The 25,748-nt window shown below is 31.4% G+C and overlaps 4 protein-coding genes and 1 pseudogene across 4 annotated transcripts; 2 read left to right on the forward strand and 3 right to left on the reverse strand.

The window, feature by feature from the left end:
• The first annotated feature begins 1,587 nt into the window (after positions 1–1,587).
• LOC110659127 (vacuolar protein sorting-associated protein 24 homolog 1) lies at positions 1,588–5,071 on the forward strand. Its single transcript, XM_021816987.2, has 6 exons — positions 1,588–1,913; positions 2,060–2,136; positions 3,084–3,186; positions 3,967–4,088; positions 4,403–4,597; positions 4,689–5,071. The coding sequence occupies exons 1-6, from the start codon at positions 1,802–1,804 to the stop codon at positions 4,767–4,769; spliced, it is 690 nt and encodes a 229-aa protein (XP_021672679.2). The 5' UTR covers positions 1,588–1,801; the 3' UTR covers positions 4,770–5,071.
• A 3,445-nt stretch (positions 5,072–8,516) lies between these two features.
• Positions 8,517–11,277, forward strand: LOC110659125 (serine carboxypeptidase-like). Its single transcript, XM_021816985.2, has 9 exons — positions 8,517–8,966; positions 9,056–9,224; positions 9,381–9,500; positions 9,621–9,764; positions 9,864–10,014; positions 10,191–10,279; positions 10,395–10,653; positions 10,736–10,869; positions 10,978–11,277. The coding sequence occupies exons 1-9, from the start codon at positions 8,626–8,628 to the stop codon at positions 11,098–11,100; spliced, it is 1,530 nt and encodes a 509-aa protein (XP_021672677.2). The 5' UTR covers positions 8,517–8,625; the 3' UTR covers positions 11,101–11,277.
• A 161-nt stretch (positions 11,278–11,438) lies between these two features.
• LOC110659126 (uncharacterized) lies at positions 11,439–12,358 on the reverse strand. The gene is made up of 3 exons (XM_021816986.2): positions 12,119–12,358; positions 11,906–12,026; positions 11,439–11,823 (listed from the first exon to the last, which is right to left on the reverse strand). Exons 1-3 carry the CDS (start codon positions 12,302–12,304, stop codon positions 11,651–11,653), a joined length of 480 nt encoding a protein of 159 aa, XP_021672678.2. The 5' UTR covers positions 12,305–12,358; the 3' UTR covers positions 11,439–11,650.
• Positions 12,359–14,369: 2,011 nt separating this feature from the next.
• Positions 14,370–15,430, reverse strand: LOC110672212 (S-adenosylmethionine synthase 1-like; annotated as a pseudogene).
• Positions 15,431–20,019: 4,589 nt separating this feature from the next.
• Positions 20,020–23,393, reverse strand: LOC110672216 (alpha-L-fucosidase 1). The gene is made up of 3 exons (XM_021834927.2): positions 22,648–23,393; positions 21,763–21,999; positions 20,020–20,879 (listed from the first exon to the last, which is right to left on the reverse strand). Exons 1-3 carry the CDS (start codon positions 23,235–23,237, stop codon positions 20,072–20,074), a joined length of 1,635 nt encoding a protein of 544 aa, XP_021690619.2. The 5' UTR covers positions 23,238–23,393; the 3' UTR covers positions 20,020–20,071.
• Between the last annotated feature and the right edge of the window lie 2,355 nt (positions 23,394–25,748).

The following is a 25,748-nucleotide window of genomic DNA, read 5'->3' on the forward strand; positions in this document are numbered from 1 at the left end:
ACATTTATGCAAAAAAACCCTAAATCAATCCACACAACAAATTAAATCTTGTATCCCCTGATTTAGATTGGAAAAATTATGATAGGTGGATTTAATATTTTGACAATGATAATCACTCTAAAATGGATTCACTTTTTTTTTTCTCCTTTGCTTCTTATGGGTACAATTTGACGATCTCATAATATATAAAATCAAAAATTAAAATTTTTATCGATTAAAATTTTATTTACTTATTATGAAAGGGATTAAAAACTTATAAATATTGTAACTTAGAATTAGGGATTTAGAATTGAATTGCAAGATTTCCTTCTGTTTTTTATTTGGTTTCCATTTCATTTGATGATTGAGTTTTTTTTTTCTTTAAAAAATCTTTTAAAATTTATTTCAAACTCAATTTCAAGTTAAATAAGTGTAATTTTAAATTCAAACTCAACCATGACCAAGTTTAAAGCTTTGTTTGATTTAACTTACTTTCTGGAAAATAGAAAAAAAATGATCTTTCATTTCCTAAGATTTGGATACATATTTATAAGGGAGAGCATATTCCGGTTTAAATTGAAAAATCGAATCGATTTGAATCGAATCAATTCGGTTTGATTTTAAATTTTAATCGGTTTAATTCAGTTATTTTCATAAAAAACAAAAAAAATCGCACTGAACCGAAATTACTAATATATATATATATATATATATATATATATATATATATATATATCCAGGAAACCTTAAGATTTTTGAGTTTTGATTTCTAAATTTTTTTTTTTACGTTTTTGTTATTGAGATTTAATATTGAAAATATGAAATTTTATAAAATTCAGTTTGATAGATTTAAAACTGAACTGAACCGATATTTATCGGTTGGTTCGGTTCGGTTTTTTCTTAACAATTGATTTGGTTTGATTTTAAAAATTTTTTATTTTTAATTTTCTGTTTTATCGATTCTGTTCAGTTTGGAACCGAACCGATCATTTGCACCCCCTTACGTATTTCCAATTAAATAAGTCAATTTTTTTAATTTCTAAAAATTTAGGGTCTATTTTATATTATGATTAAAATTACTATTGAAAAACATTATTTTTTTAGATATGTTAGTTAGAGAGTATTAAAAAAAATTTAAAATTAGATTTAATAAGCTTTAATCATAAAAATTTTAAAATAATAAAATAAAAAATTTTAATTATTTTTTAATAATAGTTAAAAATAATATTTTTATTAAAAAAATAAATTTAGACTTTCAAAATGCAAGGTCAAACAGCGACTTAAAGTTCTTTGACTCACTTACCCAATCAATAAATGTCCAGTTTCATATATAGGGAAGACTGTGAACAACATGAAAGGCCAAATATATTATAAATCGGCTTTGAAATAGAGACTTTTTTTTTCAATGGGCCGAATAGATCACCCAATTTAAATAAATAATAATAGCATGAATTGGGCTTTCAGTTGCAAGCCCAAGGAAAATTTCACACAAAAGCAATGGGCTTGCGCTCAATAAACGACACATTTTCTGTTGTTGCTACGTGTTGTTTGAATTTTCTACCGCAGTAGCATAAAAATCAAAAAGGTGCATCTCATTTACCTGTCGCCTTTCCAGCTGCGACGCGTAGGAGACGGCAGAGGCCGAATCAAGAACAAAACCAAAAGAGCCCAATTGATTTTCTTATTTGGGTTCTCAAAATTCACAGACAAAAAAGCGAAAAGATTGAATTTTGATCAGTCGAAAGCAATCTTCAACAACGATAGCATTATCCTCTGTTATACCCATAAGAAGCAAAGGAGAGAAAAAAAGCCCAAAAAAATTATGGAGAAAATGATGAACATGATAAAGCCGAAACAGAACCCACAGCAGCAATTGAGAGATTGGCAGCGCAGACTCCGCCAAGAGTGTCGCAATATCGAACGCCAAATCCGAGGCAATTTCTCGAATTTTTGTTATTTATTTCTTTGGGTTTGTATTTGATGGGTTGTTTCTGTCACATGGATCTGCGGTTTGGGGCAGTGGGTACTGTTTATTTTGGCTTAGCGTTATTTTTATGGATTTAGTTTGGTTCAATTTTAGATATACAGAAAGAGGAGAAAAGTGTGCAGAAAGCAATCAGAGATGCTGCCAAGAGGAATGACATCGGTTCTGCCAAGGTACTGATGCTTGTAGCAACATCAAAATGAATTCCTCTATATGTTGATCCATTTCAATAAAGTATTTCTGCTATGGCATCCTTTTGGCTTTCTAGTTTATTTGATTGATCAATTTTATCTCTTTGCTTTTACCTGCACAACAGATTGCTATGGTTCTACTGTTATTAAACAAAAATAAAGGGATGCGTTTTTTATTTTGCTAAATTTGCATCAACACTTTATATTTGCCTCTGGGTTTGTTGAAAGTTCAAACTTTTTGTCCCCTAAAAAATGCTTAAACCACCAAACAGTGAAATGGTGCTGTTGGTTTGCTTTTTGGTTTTGCATTTGTAGTACTTGTAGCTGAGTATGCTATTGAAGGAAAAGAGTTGTCCTCTTTTTTCAGTATGGTCAGTTGTATTGTTACTCTTTTAACAATTTGCATTATGGCACATTTGCCTTAACATTTTTACATTTGATTTTTGATTTCCGGCCTCAACTGTGAAGAAAGTAATGTAATTCATGTTGTTAAATATCTGATTAATAGTTTAATAGTTAAAACCTTGTAACCCATTTTGTGAATGTGCATTCCATTTCCCAACCCTGCTATAATTTTGGTGTTCATGTATCTGGAATGTGAAACTCCCAATGGTAATCTCTTATTTTAGGATCTCCTTCTACTTCTAGAGTATAATTGTACCTGTGGAGGAACAGCCACAATTGTCAGGGAATGTACGATTATATGTTCAATTTCTCCTTGTATAAAATGGAAAATTTGGTGCACCGTCACATGTGTACCAGCTGTTTGAGTTAATGTGTTGCAATCATTTAGGTTCTACGTGTTAGTGGATCTTGTGATCATTAGTGGATGTTGTGACCATGTAACCTTACTGTGTTCTTACAGTGGATGTCATATGCATTGGCCTTATTCTTTCTTTATTTTTATGTTCATTTGTAATTTATTACAGTCACTTGCTAAGGAAATTGTGAGATCTAGAAGAACAGTGAACCGGCTTTATGAAAATAAGGCGCAAATGAATTCAATATCAATGCACCTCGGTGAAAGTGTGGGTATGTTGCATCTCATACTCAGTTTTTTATTTACTTTTACCTCCAAAGATTGCAGTCCATTGTTAATTGTTGTAAGTTTGTGAAATCAGGTGCCATAATTGCTAGTATTTCTTAGCTGCTATGTATCTTAACAATGAAAGAATGGATTTATTGCAATATGTTTATATTAGTGTTAGTGGTTGGAAGATGGGGGTGCACCTTGGTGCAATTGTAAAGTTTCTCTATTGTGAGCCTGAGGCCATAGGCTTAACCATGAAATGGCATCCCTGCAGTGCAGAGAGAAAGCCGTAGAGCTTTGATCCTGCCTGGAGCCTGCTGTGTGGGAAGCCCTTGGTTGGGACACCATCATTTGTGGTTGGAAGATACTTACAATGAACCAATGATGAGATTAGTTACAATGTGAGAGAATTCAGAGGTTTTGATTGTACTTGTACAAGTAGAGCAGGATGGATAAAGTGCCCATCCCCACCTGGCTGGTATGGTTTGGGGTGGCTCTTGGGTGTAAATGATGGTTATAATGAGGTTCTTATATAAAATCCTGTTGTGAAATCCAGAATGGAGTAATCAATTTGTACAGTTCTGATTTCTCGTAATATTCAGTTACATTATAAGTAGAAAAATGTATATATATATTCTGTATGATTGCCATGTTAAGTAAATAATATAGCTTGTGTGGGCTTATTGTCTTTGTTACTGCATGTTATTTGGGATGGATCCTGTTTTTTGTTTCAATTTCCTGTAATCATTTCATTGTTTTACCTTTTTTGGTTGATTTTGCAGCAATTGCCCGTACAGTGGGCCATTTATCCAAGAGTTCTGAGGTCATGAAGCTTGTCAATAATCTCATGAAGGCTCCAGAAGTGGCTGCTACAATGCAAGAGTTTAGCAAAGAAATGACCAAGGTTGTTTTATTTGACATTTTTCTTTCAGTAAAGAATGAGTGGTGGTTTTTTTTTTTTTTTTTGGGGGTATGCTGGAACTCCTATGCTGCATTTCTCTTTATCCTTGGCATTATTGTAGTTTGGGGACAGTCGGAAAGTGGATTGTTATTTCTTTGCTATATTATGCTCTTGGAATGTGCCTAAGCTTGCTTCCTATCGATGTTATTATTTGTTGTTATTTCTTCACTTAAAACAAAAGAAATGTTTAGGTAATTGTATTTATATCGCGGCTGACTTCTCGAGTAATTGTTATTGTTTTTGTTTGTGATTTGCAGGCAGGGGTTATTGAGGAATTTGTGAATGATGCTGTTGACAATGCACTGGACTCAGAAGATATTGAAGAAGAAATTGAGGAAGAAGTTGACAAGGTCTTGACTGCTATAGCTGGTGAGACTGCTGCACAGCTACCAGAAGCAGTCAGGAAGGAAAGAGTGAAGCAATCAGCTGGGACAGCAAGAACAGCTGAGGAGGTATGTGTGAAATATTGATATGAGGTAATGAACCCAGTTTCAGCTGCTTCTTTTTAGCAGAAAATGTAAAATATTCTTTTGATTCTTTTAGGAAGAAGCCATTGCTGAGGGTGTTGATGATGAGGAAGAACTAGAAGAAATAAGGGCCCGACTTGCTAAAGTTAGGTCTTAATTTGAGCCTTAAGTCCCTTCCTCTTCTGCTGGTGAATTAGAGAAGGGCTTTGAGCACATTTAACTTGCATCTAGGCATTAATAACAATGTAATTGTTGAATTCACCATTGACAGTGAGTACATGAGACGAAAAGATATGTTTGTATTATATATTGAAAGTGGCTTTTTCCTATATACTTAAAAAAGTTACTAGCCGCTATGTGTATCATACCTAACTTGAGGCATTGTTGTTGATGCCAGTCAAACTCCTTGTTTGTATAAAAAAGATTGCAATGGTATGGGAATAAGTCATTTCACTGACAGCAACAGGTTGCATGTATGATGTATTATCTTACCAAATTTAGTTTAGCATTTCCAGAAGAATATCTGAAGTAGTTAGTATCTAATTTTAGCTGAATTTTTTTTTTCTTTCATTTGGTTCCTATTGAGACTTGAATTTGAGATCTTATAATCTTGGAGACAATTCTAGCTAAAACTCATCAGTTAACTTTAGCTGGACTTTGATGTGTGCACAATGTATGGGATTCATTTTTGAGGGATAAATTTTAATAATCATCTCTGAATTTATATACTTGTAACATTATAGTCCTTCAACTTAAAAATATAACATAAAATTTTTCGAACTTTTAAATTTTACATAATAAAATCTCTCTAACCTTCAATCACCGATTTTCAGTTAGATATTGACCTGAATAGTTCTATTGTGACACGTAGGCAACATTTTTCTTTTTTCTCTTAAGTCATGTGTAAATTGAATCATTCTCCTTGTTGTAGAAAGAATAATTTTGCACTTGTAGAGAGAATAATTTTATACTTTGCATAAAAGAGGAGAGAAATGCTGATTAAGTGTCACGTCCAAACTATTCAAGTCAGCGTCTAATTAGAAAATTAGTAATTGGAAGTCAAAAGAATTTTACGTTAAGGAGATTTTATGTTACATTTTAAAATCGAAAAATTGTATTGTTACAATCATATAAATTCAGGGATAGTTATTGAAATTTATCCATTTTTGAGATTTTGTCTAATTGCTCTTGGATTGCACTGGCACAACTGAATGAATTCAATCAGATATGTGTGATTGTGTGACGCATCATGCATACCTTAAAACTCAAATGATTTACCGCTTTTGTAGACACAAGTGCATAGCTTCAGAAGAACATTTCCTAAAATGTTTGTTGACCATTTTTAATATGAATCATTAGCAAAAGCAGAAAGGGAAGACAGAACCTAGAGATCGATGATGATAGTGAACATTCTTGGATGCAGCTAATGTTTTACTTTTGTCCCTCTAGTTGTTTGCCAAGAATCACTTTGAAATTGGAATAGAAAAGAGGAAGCTAATCATTACTGAGTTAACTTACGAGTAAATTTTAATAATTGTTCTCGAACTTATATAATTGTAATACTACAGTCTTTCAATTTAAAAATGTAATATAAAATTCCTTCAATTTTCAAATTTTGCACAATAAAATTCCTCTTACCTCTAATCACCAGTTTTCAATTAGACGTTGACCTAGACAGTTTCAACGTAATGCTTAATCATCATTTCTCTTTCATCTTTTAAATCATGCATAAATTGAATCATTATTCTATCTATAGAGAAAATAAATTTTTAAGTGTAAAGAGAATAATTTTACACTTTACATAAGAAAAGAAAGAAAAATGCTGATTAAGTCTTACGTTGGATTTGGTCACATCAGCATCTAACTGAAAAATCAATATCTGAAAGTCAGAGGGATTTTACTATGTAAAATTTAAAAATTGAGGGGGTTTTATGTTACATTTTAAAGTTAAAGAACTATACTGTTACAACCATACAAGTTAAGAGACAGTTATTAAAATTTATCTGTTAACTTACATAGAATCACATAATAACTTGGAGGTGAACAAATTCGTAGCATGATAATACTCTTGTAAAGATCACATTAAGAAATAACAACTCTTCAATATCGATTCACAAGAATAAGCAACAAAAATAGCTTAATGAAACAACTCTCTCTAGTCTCTACGTATGTGAATCTATCTCTTATTCTTTGCAGCTAAGCATGCTCATATATATATGTATATAACAAAAAAGGGGATTAAATATAGGTGATATGGTGTATGAAGAGAAGTTATGGATTTTTCAGGTCACAGAGACTTTAAAACGTTAAGAGAATTCCATGTTTTCTATTACGCATCTCCATGATGATGAGTCCATAGAGACATCTTTTGCCCTTTTTTTTAGGGAATAGATGTCTTGCACGCAAGATCATCCCTCAAATCCTCTCTTTTCACTTGCATAACAACAACCCCCCATCTCTCTCTCTCTGCCTTTTGCTGCTTGATTAAGTCAAGCTAGGCAAATTGTTGTGAGAATGAGAAAACCATATACATGTAAATGTATTATTAGATTCATATTTTTGGCATTGCAACATTAGTTTCCTAAAAAGGTTTATTATATTTTTAGGCGATATCATAATATATGATAATTGTTCATAGGAAATTCTTACTTACACTTAATTATCTTATATATTATTCAATTAATGCAAAAGATATATCATAATTTTAAATACAACTTCATGATTTTTAATAAAACTCATCATAATATTAAATAATATATCAATTGTATATAAAACCAAATATGTTTAAGTCTTTACCATTATATTAATTCTCCCCATATAATTTTAGAGACTTTATTTGGACTAAAACATTGTTGAAAAGCTACTATTGCCAACCTTTTAAGATAAGGAAATACTCCCAACTACTAATTTATATATGAAATTAAAAGAAGACATGGTTTCTCCAAAAAATAATTAAAAGAAAATAGAAATCAATATGTTATTTCTTCAATATTTTTAAGACTACTAGAGTCATTGCTAAGTGCAATTAATGAAAAAGGTTGAGTCAAAATTTCAAAGTGCAATTCACACTAATCCACAAAATTAAAATTTCATAAGAATTTTAATTTAATTTTTTTTATAAATTTTCATATTTGAAAATTTTAGGCGAAAGAATTTATTTTTTATTTAATTTAAAAGAAATAAAATTATATAAAAAATAATATAATTATATAAGAATTGAATTATTTTTTTAATAATTTTTTTTTCAAACAAAGCCATTAAATTCTATAATGGTGTGTTTGGATTTTAAAATTTGATTAGAATTTAAAATTTAGAAATTTAAAAATATCTTATTTGGATAACAAAAGAATTTCAAATTTTGAATTTAAAATGAAAATTTATATATATATATATATATATATATATATATATATATATATATCTTAAGTTGACTTTAAATTTCAAATAGTATAGTATTTCAAATCTTTATTTTTTTAAAAGTATTTATATTTATCTTGAATTTGATCAAAATCTAAATTTATATTTTTTAAATTTCTCCAACAAGGTATTTAGTGCAAATCCAAATTCATAGCTTCAAATATATGAATTCAAACACAACCTACAGCAAATGTTGAGATTTGAAAAGGTAGAATTCCCTTATCTGTCTCTCTTTTTAGAATTCTCTTTAATGATAATACTATAATTAGATAATTGGTAACATTCTACTGATAAATTTGGGTAAATCATAATTGAGCAATTTAAAAATTTTTTGTTTATATTTAATTTATTATAAATTAAAAATATAAAATATATAATAAAATTTATATATTTATGTTTTAAGTTCGTAATAAGGTGAATTTAAGTAAGAAAATGGCATAGCATTCCTTGGCTTTACATTAAAGAAGAAAAGTGATTGAGGTTTAGTTCTCTCTTTCCCACACACCAAATCGCTTATCAAACCTATATAAATCCATCAAGATCCAAACTCATTTTCCATTCACAGAACTATCAAATCCACAGCTCAAATCAATATTATGGCATCAAATTTCTCATACAAATTCCTTTCTTTGTTTCTTTATGTGTCCATTTCTTCATCTTCCTCATATGCAATTGCAACATCTCATCATCATGACCAACTTCACTTTTCTTCAGCGACCAACTTGGCAAAACTGCAAGCAGAAAAGCTTATAAGAGCGTTTAACTTATTCCCTAAGCATTCTATCAACATGCCAACCCATGTTGATTCTTTAGTAACTGGTCCTCAGATTGTTGAGAAACCATTAAACTTGTATCTTCTTGGTGATCCAGGGCCTTCTGTTCAGGATTTGGGTCACCACGCTGGATACTATAAGATTCCCCATGCAAAAGCTGCAAGGTAAAATCATTAAAGACTATATGATCATGTATGTGAATTGTTTCTTGGCTCTGTGTCTCTGCTTTAATAATGCTCCATATCATCTGCAGGATGTTCTACTTTTTCTTTGAATCGCGGAACAGCAAGGATGATCCTGTTGTCATATGGTTAACAGGAGGGCCTGGATGCAGCAGTGAATTGGCATTGTTTTATGAAAATGGTCCCTTCCATATTTCAAAGAACAACTCTCTTGCATGGAATGACTTTGGTTGGGATAAGGTATTGCACTGCTTTGCCAGTTTTTTGAGCTTCAAGGCGAAAGATGCAATTTTCTGCCCCTGTTAAGCTAAATAAAAATATGCTTATAGCTCTAAGCCCTGGGCAATAATATTGTTCCATTGGATCAAATACACAATTTTTGTTGTTCTTTGGCAGGCATCAAACCTCATATACGTTGACCAGCCTACTGGAACTGGATTCAGTTACACAACAGATAATAATGACATTCGTCATGATGAGAATGGTGTTAGCAATGACTTGTATGATTTCTTGCAGGTCTGTTTCTTCATATTGTAGATTTTTTCTATTAAGAAAATTACTTGTTCACGATTTGTTAACTCGGGAACTTAACTACCTAAGCTTAATATTCACTTGAATTGTCTATAAAATTTCTAGGCCTTCTTCAAAAAGCATCCCCAGTTTGTCAAAAATGATTTTTACATAACTGGAGAATCTTATGCTGGGCACTACATCCCCGCTTTTGCTGCTAGGGTTCATCAAGGCAACAAAAACAAAGAAGGGATTCAGATAAACCTCAAGGTAAATTTCCCTTAAACCATAATTCACTTAGTTGTCTCATTATTCTTACTTGGCTTGTAATTGGATTAATTATATTAATCATACAAAATTGGTGAACAGGGATTTGCCATTGGCAATGGTCTTACTGATCCTGGTATCCAATACAAAGCATACACGGATTATGCATTGGACAACAAGTTGATTCAGCAATCCGAATATGACAGAATTAACAAGTTGGTTCCAGAATGTGAGCAGGCAATCAAAGCTTGCGGTAATTCTCTTCCTAGATCTAATTATGCTTCCATTCTTCCCTGTACGTTGTTTGATTAATTGGTTATTTTTTTCTTCCTTGCATTGGTTAAGCGAAGTCAGTACCATGTGAATTTTAATTAATTGCTAATTGCTCTGCCCTTTGTTGATTATAATGAACTGAGAATGATTTATCAGGCACAGATGGTGAATCTGCTTGTGAAACTGCCTTTGTCAATTGCAATGACATATTCTCTCAGATCATGGACGTTGTTGGTAATATAAATGTAAGGAAGCACTTCAACTATTTTTCAAACAAATAAAAGCTGAGAGGGCATGCTGCTTGTGAAGAGAAATGCATTATACAATTTGATGAAAATTCATAGTATCTTTGATCTGCAGTACTACGATATCCGAAAGGAATGTGAGGGGCAATTATGCTATGATTTTTCAGACATGGAGACATTCCTGAACAAGAAAGTAGTTAGAGATGCTCTAGGCGTAGGAGACCTAAGCTTTGTTTCCTGCAGTTCTGAGGTTTATGAGGCCATGCTTTCGGACTGGATGAGGAATCTTGAAGCGGGGATTCCTGCTCTTCTTGAGGATGGAATCAGGGTGCTTATCTATGCTGGAGAGGAGGATCTCATATGCAATTGGCTTGGTAAACCTCCATGGTTAAATTAAAACCTAATAATGTAATTTATTGTGTGATTACATTCTTGATATACTTTGTGTTTGGGCAGGAAATTCAAGATGGGTTCATGCAATGGAATGGTCTGGCCAGAAAGATTTTGGAGCCGCCCCAACTGCTCCATTTGTGGTTGAGGGTGCAGAAGCAGGACAAATGAAAAGCCATGGTCCTCTTACTTTCCTCAAGGTCAGGCTTCTACACTCTTTTTTTCCCTCTCTCTCAAGTGTGTTGTTGCGCCTGCCATGATAACTAATTCTAACTTCTGCAATTTTGATTATCTATGACAATAACCAGGTGCATGAGGCTGGTCACATGGTTCCAATGGATCAGCCAAAAGCTGCATTACAGATGCTAAAAAGCTGGATGCAAGGGAAGCTTGCTGTGACTAGAACTAAAGAAGGAATTTCTCCTAAGTGATCACCCCATTTAAATTTTTTTCCATTTTCTCAGAATAATCAACCATAGTCTCACATTTATTGTTTTTTAAGTTCTGTATGCTGTGATATACTGGGCTCTACTGAACTCAAGGACATCATTCTCAACTCTTCACCGATAAAATAAAAATAAAAAAAGAAACACATATTTTTTCAAAAATTCATTTGGGAAAAAGCAAGGGCAATAACAGTTGTTTACTTAAAATCTTTACCTGGAACCTTAAATTCATATCTCATCAGCATTAGTATTGAATTCTCAAGTGTCATAAACAGAATTCAGCACTAAGAATTTATCAACAAAAATACACCGATAACAGCAAATAACAACAGAAGAATTTCTCTTTTTTGATTTTCAATCCTCTAGTGCCATTAAAATAATGCAATGCTTATATTAGATGTCCCAACTTCTATAGACAGAGGAATGACAACAGAAATCTTCAAACCATCTGGCCTGTAAGGAAATAACATAGGGTTCCTAGCAAAACACACACTCATGCCAATTAAAAAATACATGAAAGAATTGAAGAGAAGAATCAAGAACTTGCTCTTACTCCATACAATTCCCTTAAGGTCTCAATTGCTGGCCGGAAACCAGTCCTCAAAGGCAAAACTGAGACTGCTCGCAAGTGTTGTGCATTACCATTCTTGGGTTTTGACAGTGTCATCTTAAACATCTCCCCTTCTAGAATTGTTCCAGCATTGGCGGCTATGAAACACAAATACCCTTAATTCATCATCAACCATATGTGTATGTGCGTGAAACTCTTCAAAAAAGTTGAGAGATTTACCAGCAAAAGGGTGAATCTTGGCGAAGTCAAAAAACTCATCAGCAGAGCATCCAAACAAGACTCTAGCAGCCCTATCAAAGCAGATGACATTAAGCACCTTGGTATCTGTGGCAATTGAAACCTGCCCACCAAAAGAAAACACAAATTAAAAAAAAAAATCGACACTTCAATCCCTTAAGGCCCATCTGCAAGAACCAAAGAAGAAATGCTTACAAGGAGGCGAAACAGACGCTTGGAAGAGGAGGAAGAGGCGGGGTTGAAGCTGTCACAGAATCTGCAGAGAGAATTAGGAGTGTCCGGAAGAGTTCTCTCGCAGACGGAGCAGGCTCTGTAAAAGAGGTTGGAATGGTCCAAAGCAAGTACCGTACACATCACCGTTGTAGGCTTGTTACCCTCCATGGCTTTTGTCTACAGGAGGCAATGTTTGTTGGGTTGCATTTTTAACATTCTGGGTAGGGTAGTATCTTTTATTGGGATAAATTTTAATTAGGCTGAACTTAATTGTGATATTATAATTTTTTAATTTTAAAATATAATATAAATTTTTTTAATTTTAAAATTTTTTACAATAAAATTTTCTTAACTTCTTATTATTAATTTTCTGATTTGATAATAACGTGAATACTTTTAATTTAATATTTAATTTTTTTTTTCATTTTTATATAAAATGTAAAATTATTTATTTTATATGTAAAAATTATTTTTTTTATAAAAAAAATATTTAATTTATACAACTAAAAAAAAAAGAGAAATACTGATTTAGTATTACATTAAAATTATTCAGTTTAACATTTAATTAAAAAATTGATAATTGAATATTAAAATATTTTATTATATAAAATTTAAAAATTAAAAAATTTATATTATATTTTTTATTTAAATATTATATTATTATTATTATATAATTCCTGGGATGATTTGTTAAAATTTATTCTCTTTTATCGCCAAGGCAGGGTGCCCTCAATCCTTTTATTGAAAAAGAAGTTTCCAGTTTTATTTTTTTCTTGTTTTTATTTTATCACAAATTTAATTATTATTTTAAATAAAAAATACAACTTTTATTAAATGAAAACATAATACAAATTTAATATTTCATTACTTGGAAGAGGCATTATAATTTAATATTTTTAATAATTTTGACAATTATATACTTTATTAGATACATTTAATATAAAAATTAAAGAATGGGTTTTATTTATATTAAATTTTATGTAAAATTAATTAAATTATATAAAATAAATATATAAATTTAGATATAAATATTTAATTTATCTCACACCCAACTTTATTTAATAAAATACAGGAAGGAAAAATTAAAGCTTATAACCTGGCATCATTTGATGCATTTTAACTAGTGCACTCTGCATGTTAGAATATTAATTATATATTCATAATTAATTTCATATTTAACTAGTAAATTTCAATATTAAATTAAAATGTAATTATATTTCACTCAATTTTAATTTATATTTATAATATATATTAAACAGAATATAATAAAATTGTATATTAATAAAAATTACTCTTAAATAATTAATAAACTAATCAAAAATAAAATTATACTAATATATGATATTAAAAAAATGCCCACTTTTAACTTTTTTTTAAACACTGGCAATTTTTTTTTGTTACAAAAGAGATTAAAACAAATAACTAAACACATCTAAAGTAAGAAACACCCACAAGATCATGCATAAGTCATAGAACTAAATCTACAGGAGCAGTGTCCAACACTTCAACACCAAAATCATGAGTATGAAGATGCCCTGCTAACCAATCCGCAGCGTAATTTGCCTCACGCAGTACGTGAGAGAAAGTAACCTTCCAATCAAGAGTTAAAAGGAATTAAATTGCAGAAATAACTGATAAAACAACACCTGAAGGCTGAAAAACTCTCGCAAGAGTCTGCACAGGAATAAAATTATGTTCATTTTTTTATTGTCTATATATAAAAATTTAATTGACTTTAAGAATAAAGTTGAAGAATCAAATTGCATATCTCTATCAGGTGGAAGCCACAGGGAACAAACCAAGATTCCAGGCAACATCTTTAACAAAAACTCTCCAGTAGAAATAATTGCAATTTAAACCAAAAATATGATTAAATTAAAAAACAAGCATTTGAGCCTCTATTAACTTCAGTTATAAACTATATAGAAATATATAGATGAAGTTCCACCAAGAATGGGAATCTTGCAATAATATTTGAAGGCATTGGTTTCCTTGGCAAAATGTAACTGCAGTATCCGGGAAATATAAGTGGAATGATCTCTGATGTTCCATCTGAATTTGTCCACCTATATGAGGGGCGTGTGACGCTTGTAGCAAAGGGAAGAGAGCTTGAATACAGCAGCACACATTTACTGCGGACAGATCATTGATCTTTCAACTAGCAATCTGACTGTTAAAGTACATGAAGAATAACCAACCTTTGCAGATTGGGTACCTTAAACTTATCCATGAATCATTTGACAGGAAGAATCCCACCTGCAATAATTGGAAAACTGCGCTGGCAAAATGTCCAAAAGGCAGCAGTCTTCTGATACCTGAAGTTGCCGCCTTCCTTCAAATCAAGATTGACAGCAATCAAACTTGTCCTTGATTAAAGCCTGTATATCTCTGTTTGAGATCTTCCCTGCCTCGTAAGCGTCCACAAACACAGATAATTTGCATAAGAAACTAGTACAATCCAGCGCTGGGCAAGCCCTGAAGCCACTACACTCTTTGCAGCCTGCCTGACAATATAGGCACCACTGTGATCCGCCTTAGTGTGATCCTTTCCAGAGAAGGCACACCACATGGGCACCCCAGCCACCATAAGTTTGGATGATTATCTTCCTACCTGTAAGCCCTGCATCTCCATGAGGGCCACCAATAACAAAGCGGCCATCAAGATACTGGGGTGGTATGACTGGCTTAATCACGTGTTCCTTCAGTTCTTCAGCGATCTTCTCATTGGTGACAGTCTCATTATGTTGAATAGAAATGAGGACTGTGTGAACTCTAATTGTAACCATAGCTTCACCTTCCTTCTGGTACTCGACAGTCACTTGAGTCTTGCCATCATGCCTCAACCAGGGGCATGTTTTGTTCTTTCTCACCTCAGTGAGCCCAGCTCCAACCTTGGTGGCCAATAAATGGGTCAGCGGCATCAACTCTGGGTCTCATGGGTGGCATAACGAAAAATGTGACCCTGGTCCCTAGCACTAATCAGGTTTTTCTTAAGGTGGCCATGGACTCCCTCAGCAATATCGGGGCTCTGTCATTCAATGTTGAGAGGACCTTACAATTATCAGCATCAAGGCCAACATCAACTAACACAAAAGCAATGCCTTTACAGGTATCAACACCAAAAATATTCTCATACTTCACCTTTGAACTAGTGGTAATCTCAACAAATACCATGACCATATTTATTTTAGTGCATGTCTCACTAGCAACTTCGCTCGCATCAGAAACTTGATCACATAGTTTGTCAGAATAACTTTCATTAACAGATTAGGAGGTGAAAAGAAAAGTATCCATCACTAAGCTGATTGCCATTACAAACATAAACGTCAGTTTCCACATCATGCAGATATGAAAAATCCAGGAAACGCAAACTCGCTGACCAAATATACCATCACAAACGTAATATTGTTCACCCTGATGTATATAGATCTCCTATTGTATGTATATTTTTTACAATTTTTTTAATAATTAAAAGAGTTGGAACTTTCACAATATTTTTGGTAAATTTTGTATGCATTTTTTTCTCCAAGTCCAACAACGAGTATAGGACTGCAACATATATATATACACAGAGGTCCCGAGTTGTGAAAGTTTCACCTCTAAACTACCTTGATTCTTATTAGATAAGAGGATTATTAGTATTTTTATCGGTACTTGAAATGGGTCGTGAAAATTCCCTAATTCTACTCAACTTGCATCACCGTGTAGCTTTATATATATATATATATATATATATATATATATATATATATATATATATATATATATATATATATTCCATTTAATCAATACAATCAGACTTCTATAAATATTAATTTTTTTAAGTTACTGTATATTGTTAAATTAAGTTTTTATATTAATATTACGAATGTGGCTCAATTTATAAGAATTAAATTTAATGAATCAGCTCATATATTAACGGATTATTAGTCCAATTAAATAAATTGACAAACATTTCAACCAAGAAATTAAATGAGTACCATCATTAGAATATAATTATTAGTGATAAATGTTAATCATAGTTTTTATTACTCAAGAATTTATAATATCAATTGGGCCACTGTTCATTAAAATAGTTGATTATAAATATAAAGGACCAATATTCTAATAATTGAGTACATATTACCTAATATTTTAAAATTTAGCCCAAATTTTATTTAAGAATATGTCAATATGCTAAATATATATTAAGTTGTTTAGCCTAAATTAGAAAATATTAGCCATTTAACCATCCTTTTAAATTTTGTTTATTAGCTAAATTAAATAAAAAATTAATTAGTGCATATTTAATTTTAAAGATTGGCTTAATATTAAATATCGACATTAATTGGTTAATAAAACAATAAATACTCATTAATTGACCTAATATAACTCACAATTAAATTTTATTAATGATCACATATTCTAATAGTTTTTATAAAAATGAATTTATTAATTTTTTATATTAATATCAATCTAAAAATTAAATATAATAAATCAATTTAAGTGACCTTGCTTGAAAAATTGGTTTGTATTAATATGCTCATTAACTTTGATGGGCTAATTTAATGTCATATTTTGAACAATTTAACTAGTTCATGTAAGTTACACTTTAAACATTTCGACTTAAAAAGAATTTAATTAATATGGCACCTAGTAAATTGTACCTCTAAATAAGTTAACTAAGTTGGACGTGTCTATTATACCTTTTAAATTATTGATCAATCATTAAAGATTACGTACGTCACATTAATTAGCACATACCCAATTTCGTTAATAAGTTTAATTATGGGCCACTAACAAAAATATGGAGCCAGTATAACTTATTTTTTAAACTTACTTTTTATAAATATTCAATTGAGTTATTATGTACATAACTTTATTAATTAAATTAGCTATTAGTTTTTAAAAATATATTATTATCAATGTTATATTTAATGGGTCAATATTTTAATAATTTAAAATTTTTTAGAATTTAATTAAATAAAAAATATTAATGAGCTCTTATTATAAATTTTAAAAATTAGTGATCAATATTTTAAAATTTTTTTTTTAAGTAATAAAAAAATATTTTTAATAAATTTAAATTGTAAGTTAAATACATTATTTTTAATAAAGGACCGATCATTTTAAGTTTTAAAAAGTCATTTAGGCTCAATTCTTTTTTTAAAGCTAAATGTGAGAGTTAGTTAAATATAATAGTCAACATTTTTTTATTAACTCAATTAAATAAAAAAATTAATATGCTCATATTTTAATAATTTAAAATTTATTTTTTTATTGACCCAACTTAATTAAAAAATTGATCTAGGCTAATCTTTTGTTTAATAAGTCAAATTTTTAAATTCTAATGTGACCTAGTTGATCCATATTTTTTTTTGGCCCATTAACTTTGTTAAAGCTAATTAAATTGTTAGTAATTTAATTAAATTTAAAATAATATACTCGTTAAAAAATCTAATTCTACCTTTTACATCTAGAATATTGGGCCATACCCATATTTTTTACAATAAGTACATTAATAAGTTGTTATACTCATCAATTTTATTAGAATAAGCTTTAAAATGCTATTTATATTGTCATATTTTTAACTGTCAATATTTAATAAATTAAAATACTTGTTCCTATTTATTATTTATAGCTCAATAAAGAATATATTGAATATTTTTAAAACAAAGTTAATAAATTTATGACCAATCATTTTAGTGTTACCTTTTTAAAAATTTTAGCCAATAAACTAGTGAAAAATATTTGGTCCAATTATTTAATCGCCATATTAAACTTATTTTTATGGATATGAATTAATTAATTTTAAAAAATAACATACTTATCCAATAAAATTAATGTTCTTAAATCAATTTTAAAAATATTAGGTCTAGTTATGTATCAAAATTTTGAATAAAGTTAAGAAAGTATCCACATTTAAAAAGTATTCTAAATTAAGAAAGTATCCACATTTAAAAAGTATTCTAAATTAACTTTATCATTAGTGAAAATTATTGATTAATGGCAATTAATATTATTTTTATTGGGCCTCTACTAATAAAAAATATATATATATTTTTAATTGTGACTATCTTAACTGTTTAAATATGGTCCATTTTTCAATTTCTTTCTGGAATTTTTTTTCTTTATTCAATTTTCCCACATAGATTGCGTACAAAATAGTGCAACCAGAATGAAAACTCAATTGCTGAATTTGCAGATATGAATTTTTCTGATTGGTTATTATTGTATTTTATTTGTAAATTTGGTTTATTATTATTTTTCTTCTATTGTTGGTTTTTTTTTTTTCTCAAAACCAAAATAATACCAATATATTATTAGCATTGCAACTAGCAGAATGAACTATGACAACACAAGTTCAAGTCATTATTTAACTGACATAACTTCCAGAGGGGAATAAATTGTTGTATCTTAATTTTCAAATTGCTATGTGAACTTGGGATAGAAGACATTTTAGTTTCATGGCAGTAGTTCAAGATGTAGTTGTAAATATATTGCTAACCAAAAGAGTGAAAAACAACCATACAAAGCTATGTTTTGGGTTTTTTTTTTTTTTTCTTATGTTGTGAATATATTGATGGATTGTATGTCACTTTGTGGCTCTTTAATCCGATTCAGATTTCTGAACTTCAAAGGCAGCATCAGGTAAACATACCACACTTAGTTTCTTGGCCACCTACTCCAAAAGGATGGGTGAAGTTGAATGTTGGTGGGAGTTGTTTAGGCAATACAGGTGATGTAAATATACGTGATCTTTTAGGAGACACTTCATCAAAATAGTTGTTGGGGTTCGCCTTCAATATTAGTGAAACTTTTGTTCTAGCTGCTAAACTAATTGGGATTCTATTTGGATTTCAACTAACTTGATTGAATGGGTTTTATCGAGTTATGGTAGAATCAAATTCTCTAAGGGTCGTTAAATTGATTAATAACGAGGGAGATGTATCATTTCATACTTTGACATACACATACCATACTTAGTTTCTTGGCAACCTCCTCCTAAAGGATGGGTGAAGTTGAATGTTGATGGAAGTTGTTTATGCAATCCAAGTGATGCAAGTACAAGTGATCTTTTAGAAGACGCTTCATCAAAACAAATGATTGTTGGGATTCGCCTTCAATATTGGTGAAACTTTTGTTCTAGCTGCTGAATTAATTGAGATTCCATTTGGACTGCAACTAGCCTGGTTGAATGGATTTCATCGAGTTAAATTGATTAATAATGAGGGGATGTGTCATTGCATACTTCAGGTGCTTTGATTCGAGAATGTTGAATAATTATTAGGATGGACTGTGATTGTATTTTATCCCATGTTTACAAAGAACAAAATTTATGTGCTAACTCACTTGCAAAGCAAAGTCATATTTTAAACATTCAAGAGTTAGCCGTTAGGACTCTCCTCTGTTGAAAGTACTTCTTTCCTTGTATGCTATAGTTTGAGAGCATGCTAGTTTGATCTAATGGTTTTTATTTTTATTTTATTTTATTTTTTTGATAAGGAGTTTGATGTAATGGTTGAATTGAATAATGAACACTGTTAAATAAAATATTTGGTAATTTTGTATTTATACGTGTACCATCGTGAAAAATCACCTTATTTTGGTGTTATTTTGTCTTGAGAGTAAGAGCAAGTTACTTGCTTAAACTGTAAAGTTATCAAATTAGCTAACAAAATTATGATGCAGTAGATAATGCTCAAGCAAATGCTACGTTTTGATCTAAAAACTAAATTTGTAGCCTCAGAACGTGGATTCATTCGGCATGATTGTTTGAGTTGCTGTTAAATAAAATATATTATTTAATCATAATTTCAAAGTAGCTAAATAATACATTTAACAACATTTTGAAACTGTCTTTTTAACAACAGTTAAAATAATATTTTTTAATTAACAATGAATTTGAAGATTGAACAATCAGCTGTGCAACAAGGTAATGGAAATCTACATACATTACAATGCAGCAGTTTGAGTATGATTGGGACTAGTTTGCCGAAGTACTTCACTGCTGTTCAAGAAATGGTTGCTTCTAGCTTCCTGAACTACTGCACTGCTGTTGAAGTGCATTTGTGAGCTATTATCAAATTTATTACCCACAAGGGAAAATGAATCCATATAGACACCCAAAAAAGAAATTAGTGGGTCTGCCCGAGTCTTGTCTATAACAAATTTCAGGTGCTGAGATTCTACAGTGGGAAATTGCAAAAGCCTCTGATATCCTACTGTGGTGCCATTGATCACTTTTTTCCATTCCCCATCTTTTTCAATCTCAAGATGGAACTCAATAATCCGTTGTCCCATTTGAATTGGTTCTTGCACTTGCAGAACATTGAAAGATACCGACTCCGAAAGATCTAAATATAACTCCCAATTTGATTGATTCTCCTCAGGAGCCCAATAGGTGTAGATTCCTTCTTCAAGGACATTGTTGGGGTCAAACCGTGAATCGACAATGCCGCCTCGTGTACTGCTGGCACTAAGAAGAGCATTCTTGGCTAGATTATAAGAAAATATAGACTTCTGGAGTTCAGTAAATTCTTGAAGCACTTTAATGTCTTCAGCTGATACAAGGCCTGAAGAGTTAGGGGGCACATTTAGTAACAATAGGCAGTTTCTGCCAACAGATTTGTAATATATATCAAGAAGCCTCATTGCAGATTTTGGGATTTCTGATGCATGCCAAAACCAGCCAGGTCTAATGGAGACATCACACTCAGCAGGCACCCAATCATGACCTGAAGGGTCTCCTCCCTGTAAGTATCTTTTGGATGGACAGACAAGAAGTGAATAAAAATCTGACATTTGATATGGTACTTCAGAAGAATGCAAGAATCAAAAGGGGAATAGACAAGACAAGAATTTTATCATTCCTAATAAAAGAGAAGAAAGCCTACTCTTTCATTGTTCTTACTTGGAATGAACAGACATTTGGATTATGTCAGGGACACAACACATCTCACACGTTAAACAAGTTATTCAGAATTGGAGAGACCAGTAAGGTTAAATGAATGCAATAATTAGTCGAGGACCAAGATCTATGAGTAAGGAAACCAAAGAAAATTTCTGAAGACAATAGAACACAAAATAGTCGGACCTTCGAAAGGGCCATCAAAAGCATAAACGGTTCATTATTAACTGGTCAGAGAAACATGGAAGCCTAGATCAATTTTGTATTTTAAATGTCCTAATAGCTTGAGCAAATTCAAGTAAACAGAACTTCAACATGAGAAATCAATAAGTTCACTTTTTAGTATAAGGTGAAAAGATCCTTTGCCAAATTTAACAATAAACCCAACCATTGATTAAACCATACTTCTTGTTAAAGACTGAAGTTTAAATTAGCTAGCTAACAAGCAGGGTATTTTTATCCAAAATTGGACTTAAAGCAACCTAAGGAATCCACTCCGCTCCAGCAAGCACACATTCTCCATAACACCCTCCCTGCATGCATAATAAGTCCTTTCATTGTATTCAGCTGAATCATGCTCTTTAAGGTAAAATGGGAGTGTGTTAGTTTGCCAGTAAAGTGGCCGTTACTATACAAGTAAAAAAGTCATAGTTATTAAAGGTAAAAGGGGGTCTTGGAGCTTAAAGGCAAGGTGCATAGTGCATTTGGATTAAAGAAGGTAAGGAAGAAAACTCACTTTGGATCAGTGGCTCCAATTTTGGCAGAACTTCGATTAAAAAGAGACCAACATGTAGACCCAGCAACACCAGCCTCATCCCCAATCCATCTTGTATCAGGACCAGCATCAGAAAATATGACAGCCCCAGGCTGTAATTGATGGATGAGACTAAACCAACAATCAAAAAAGTACTCCATGTCCTTCTCTCCCTCCCCTTTTGCACCATCCAACCATACCTCTTTGATCTCTCCATACCTATCACAATTTTTCAAAATACATTATAAAGCTCTAAATTGTTTAAATGAAGTCACAGCAAAACTTAAACTTGCTAACAAAGCAGCAAAATTATTGAATTAGCTATTTCACAAATAATATCATTAAGATTGAACTAACCAAAAGAGATCACATCTCGTATCTTGACAAATAAAATAAAGCTTCAACTCTATCTGAAAAGCACATAAAACACCTTCAGTGGACAATAGATAGTCATATACACTGGGCAGGATTAAAGAATATGATTATATGATCAACAAAATGATCTACAACCTGCTTGAAAAGATTGGAAAAGAAACATCATAAAACTGAACCTGCAGGCCCTCCAAAGAAACTTAATGCAGAACAAGAATTTGCCAAAAGCTTATTTTTAGTGGCACTGGCATCTCGAAACCATAACAAACAAAACAAACCATCAAAAACTCTAAACACCAAACACCAAACAAAAGCAGATAACAAAACTCACATTGTCAACGACTCAGTTAATCAAGTTAACTTGTCAAAATGCTCAATGACAACACAAAGTTTCAGAGAAACAATGAATAGAAGGAATTAAAGGAGAAAACCATAATTGATCAGACACAACGATTAAAACAAAAAAACTCATAAATAACCAACAAAAAAAATCACCTGGTCAACAACTCAGTCATTTGGCCCATGTAGAACTCATTATATTCCAGAGTTTTCCCATAAGACACCTCATGCCTATCCCATGGTGAAAGATAAAGGCCTAAATCCAAGCCAGCCTCTTTGGCAGACAAAGCCAGTTCTTTAACAACATCACCAGCTCCATTCCTCCAAGAACTTGACTTCACAGAGTAATCTGTATATTCGCTAGGCCATAAACAGAACCCATCATGGTGTTTCGCAGTGAGTATCACACGATTAAAGCCAGCATCTTTCGCCACTTGAACCCACTGAGTGGTGTTGAGGCGGGTCGGGTTGAATGAAGAAGGGTCAGCTCCGCCAGTACCCCACTCAGAGTCTGTGAAGGTATTGGGACCAAAGTGAAAGAAGAGGGCCATGGAAGTGAGTTGCCATTGGAGCTGAGGGGCAGAGGGGAGTGGCAAAATTGGAAGTGGGGGTGGCTTGAGGAGGGCAGAGTAGCAAATGGGTAATAGAAAGAGTGAGAGAAAGAAGAGAATTGGATTTAAATGGATGTGAAGTGAGATGGGTATCGTGTTAAAGTTTCTCTTATGGATCTTCTTCTCCTCCTCCATGGTGGAGCAGACATGGGAGAAGGAGACGGAGGGATACACAGGTAAAGGTCGTAGGTCAAAGGTCACTTTCACTTAATTCACGACAAAAATTTCCTGACCAATGAGAACGTAGAATTGGTGTGGTGAGTGGTCGTGTTATTGGACTCTGAAAGCAATAGTATGGGCTTTTACACAGTGGAGGGTAGAACTCTTAGAGATGTCCATGTATGGGCTTCCTTAGCTAGAGATTGAAGAAAACCAGATTTCCTGCTCCAATTTTTGAAATGGAAGGAAGTGACCGTCTTTTACACATTTTATCAAGTGGATTTCCTTTCTCTTTTCAAAGGTAGAAGCAGAACATTCACATTCAAATTAGGAAATTTCATTTGTCCTCATTCTTAAATTTTACCCTTTTTATAAAAAGATTTATTTTATGAAAATTTTACTTATAAATTCTATGCACTTTTCTTTCCTTGCCTTTGCTTTCTACAAATCATGCCCTAAGGCCAGTCTAACCGTGTGTATGATGTTTGGTGGTCCGTAAATCTTTCAGGAAACAAGAAATTCAAACTTGACCCATTTTGATTTTAATACTTAATTGGGTTGGGCTGGGTTCTATTTGGGCAAAAGCTACTGTATTCCTTATATACCAAAATGGGAAAGCATTTTTTTTTATGATCCATATAATTTATATATCTCAACAAATTTTGAAAAATTATTTCTTGATTCACAATCTCAATTTATTTTCTTTCAAATTTTAGTTTCTTACACCCTAGTTCATTGCCTCTAGCCAAACCAAGCAACTCTCTATGCCCATTTATAAGTCAATTGCTCTAATATGTATTATTCTACATCAAACATTTATAAAGGGTAATGAAATTTGAAATTTATAAAGCAACCCTAATCGCTTTACAATGCAAATTGACCCAAAAGCCCACAAGCAACTAAAGCTACAATGAATAATAGAGAGTTGGTAGCTTACTCTGATCATTCATCCCTTCGTCCTTTTATATTATATTTGAAAAATGATATTTATGTCTTAATTTTATATACATAATTTTTTATATTCGAACCGAAAGTGATATTCATATAAATCTCTCTCAATAATAATAACTATATAATTCAAATTCCTAACGTTACAAACAAAATTTATATGAAATTAACATTACGTTACTCATCCAGCAACTTATCAATGAAGAAAACATCTGTTATTTGGTTTGGCATCTTTATGTATATATAAAATCCCATCTCCAATAAGAATGTCACAACAAAGGGTGGCCCCAAAATCTCATAAAACATGCAAAGATTGGTCCTTGATCCATAGTCCATGCCCCTACACCCTGGCCCTCACTAGGCAATAGCTGTATTCATCAAGAATGACTGACCCAAAAGGATTAATAAAAAAATTGGGAAGAAAAACTGAGCTGACAAACCCTCTAAACCAAACCTCAGCATCATAATCATATTGATAGAAATGGCAGTTTATAAGGGTTGAAGAAAGCGTGCATTTTGCATGATTTGATTGATTGATTGGTTTTGCTTTCTCAGCTAACACATCCCTATCTCCACAACCACAACTTAAAAAAAAATAAAAATAATAATAATAATAATAATAATTAATTAGCCCTTTTGTGGATATTACCATTTTTAATATTTATTGTAAGCTGATTAATTATAATTTCCTCCCATTCTGTTGCTGGCTCTTCAAATCTAAATCCCTTTTTTTTATATATTTATAAAATTTTAAAATTATGATAATTAATTTATGTGATAGTTAAATTTATTTTTTTAATATAATCTTGAATTTTATTTTCATGACCAATACTCTACGGTAAGTAATTTTTTAAATATAAATTCTGATTATATAAATAAGTGTTTGATATAAATAATTTAATACACTTATTTTTTAAGTAAAGTTAAATATTTAATTTTTATAGACAAAAAAGATACGTATTGATTCCTTAATAAGTAAATCTAATGTGAAAAGATCAATCATAATTTATTGATTTGGCTATACTTATAAAATATGATCTAATTTAAATTTTATTGTAAAGAAAATATAATTAGATAAATTCACAATTTATGTTAATTATAATCTCATAATATGCACAAATAATAATCACTTCAATTGATTAAGAAATTTAATCCAGACATTAAAACCCTACTTAACAATGAAATTTTGGATGAAAATTAAAATGTATAATTAAAATTAAAGTTTTTATAATTAAAATATATCAAATTTAATTTTAAATTAATTTTAAATATCTTTCAATCAATATATTTAAAAATATATATATAAAAAAAAAGTACACGTGGGAACCAAGTGGAGCCGAAGCCGAGCGAGTAAAGCCGTCTGAGGAGTAGGGACTACCTTTAGGGCTCGCAGGTTGAGTTGAAGGACACGTGTCGAAATTATATGAGAAGAGCTTAAAAAAATTGTATAAAAAAGAACACGAATCTTGAAAATGATTTTGGTTGTTTAGGTGATCTCACACGTGGGAAGTGTTTTGTGTGAGAGTGAGTGAGTGCACG

Source organism: Hevea brasiliensis, chromosome 6, assembly GCF_030052815.1.
Source record: "Hevea brasiliensis isolate MT/VB/25A 57/8 chromosome 6, ASM3005281v1, whole genome shotgun sequence".
NCBI classification, from domain to species: Eukaryota; Viridiplantae; Streptophyta; class Magnoliopsida; order Malpighiales; family Euphorbiaceae; genus Hevea; species Hevea brasiliensis.

What these genes read in the sequence shown, in the direction of transcription:
- LOC110659125 (XM_021816985.2), top strand. Translation starts at nt 8,626, where the DNA reads ATGGCATCAAATTTCTCATACAAATTCCTTTCTTTGTTTCTTTATGTG. An exon ending in CCCCATGCAAAAGCTGCAAG is followed by an intron (nt 8,967 to 9,055) that starts GTAAAATCATTA and finishes TATCATCTGCAG; the next exon opens with GATGTTCTACTTTTTCTTTG. An exon ending in GGATTCAGATAAACCTCAAG is followed by an intron (nt 9,765 to 9,863) that starts GTAAATTTCCCT and finishes ATTGGTGAACAG; the next exon opens with GGATTTGCCATTGGCAATGG.
- LOC110659126 (XM_021816986.2), bottom strand. Translation starts at nt 12,304, where the DNA reads ATGGAGGGTAACAAGCCTACAACGGTGATGTGTACGGTACTTGCTTTG. An exon ending in AGCGTCTGTTTCGCCTCCTT is followed by an intron (nt 12,027 to 12,118) that starts GTAAGCATTTCT and finishes TTTGGTGGGCAG; the next exon opens with GTTTCAATTGCCACAGATAC. An exon ending in CAAGATTCACCCTTTTGCTG is followed by an intron (nt 11,824 to 11,905) that starts GTAAATCTCTCA and finishes TGTGTTTCATAG; the next exon opens with CCGCCAATGCTGGAACAATT.
- LOC110659127 (XM_021816987.2), top strand. Translation starts at nt 1,802, where the DNA reads ATGGAGAAAATGATGAACATGATAAAGCCGAAACAGAACCCACAGCAG. An exon ending in ATGACATCGGTTCTGCCAAG is followed by an intron (nt 2,137 to 3,083) that starts GTACTGATGCTT and finishes AATTTATTACAG; the next exon opens with TCACTTGCTAAGGAAATTGT. An exon ending in TTAGCAAAGAAATGACCAAG is followed by an intron (nt 4,089 to 4,402) that starts GTTGTTTTATTT and finishes TGTGATTTGCAG; the next exon opens with GCAGGGGTTATTGAGGAATT.
- LOC110672216 (XM_021834927.2), bottom strand. Translation starts at nt 23,237, where the DNA reads ATGGAGGAGGAGAAGAAGATCCATAAGAGAAACTTTAACACGATACCC. An exon ending in ATGACTGAGTTGTTGACCAG is followed by an intron (nt 22,000 to 22,647) that starts GTGATTTTTTTT and finishes AAATTGTGATAG; the next exon opens with GTATGGAGAGATCAAAGAGG. An exon ending in ATTGGAGCCACTGATCCAAA is followed by an intron (nt 20,880 to 21,762) that starts GTGAGTTTTCTT and finishes TCCATCCAAAAG; the next exon opens with ATACTTACAGGGAGGAGACC.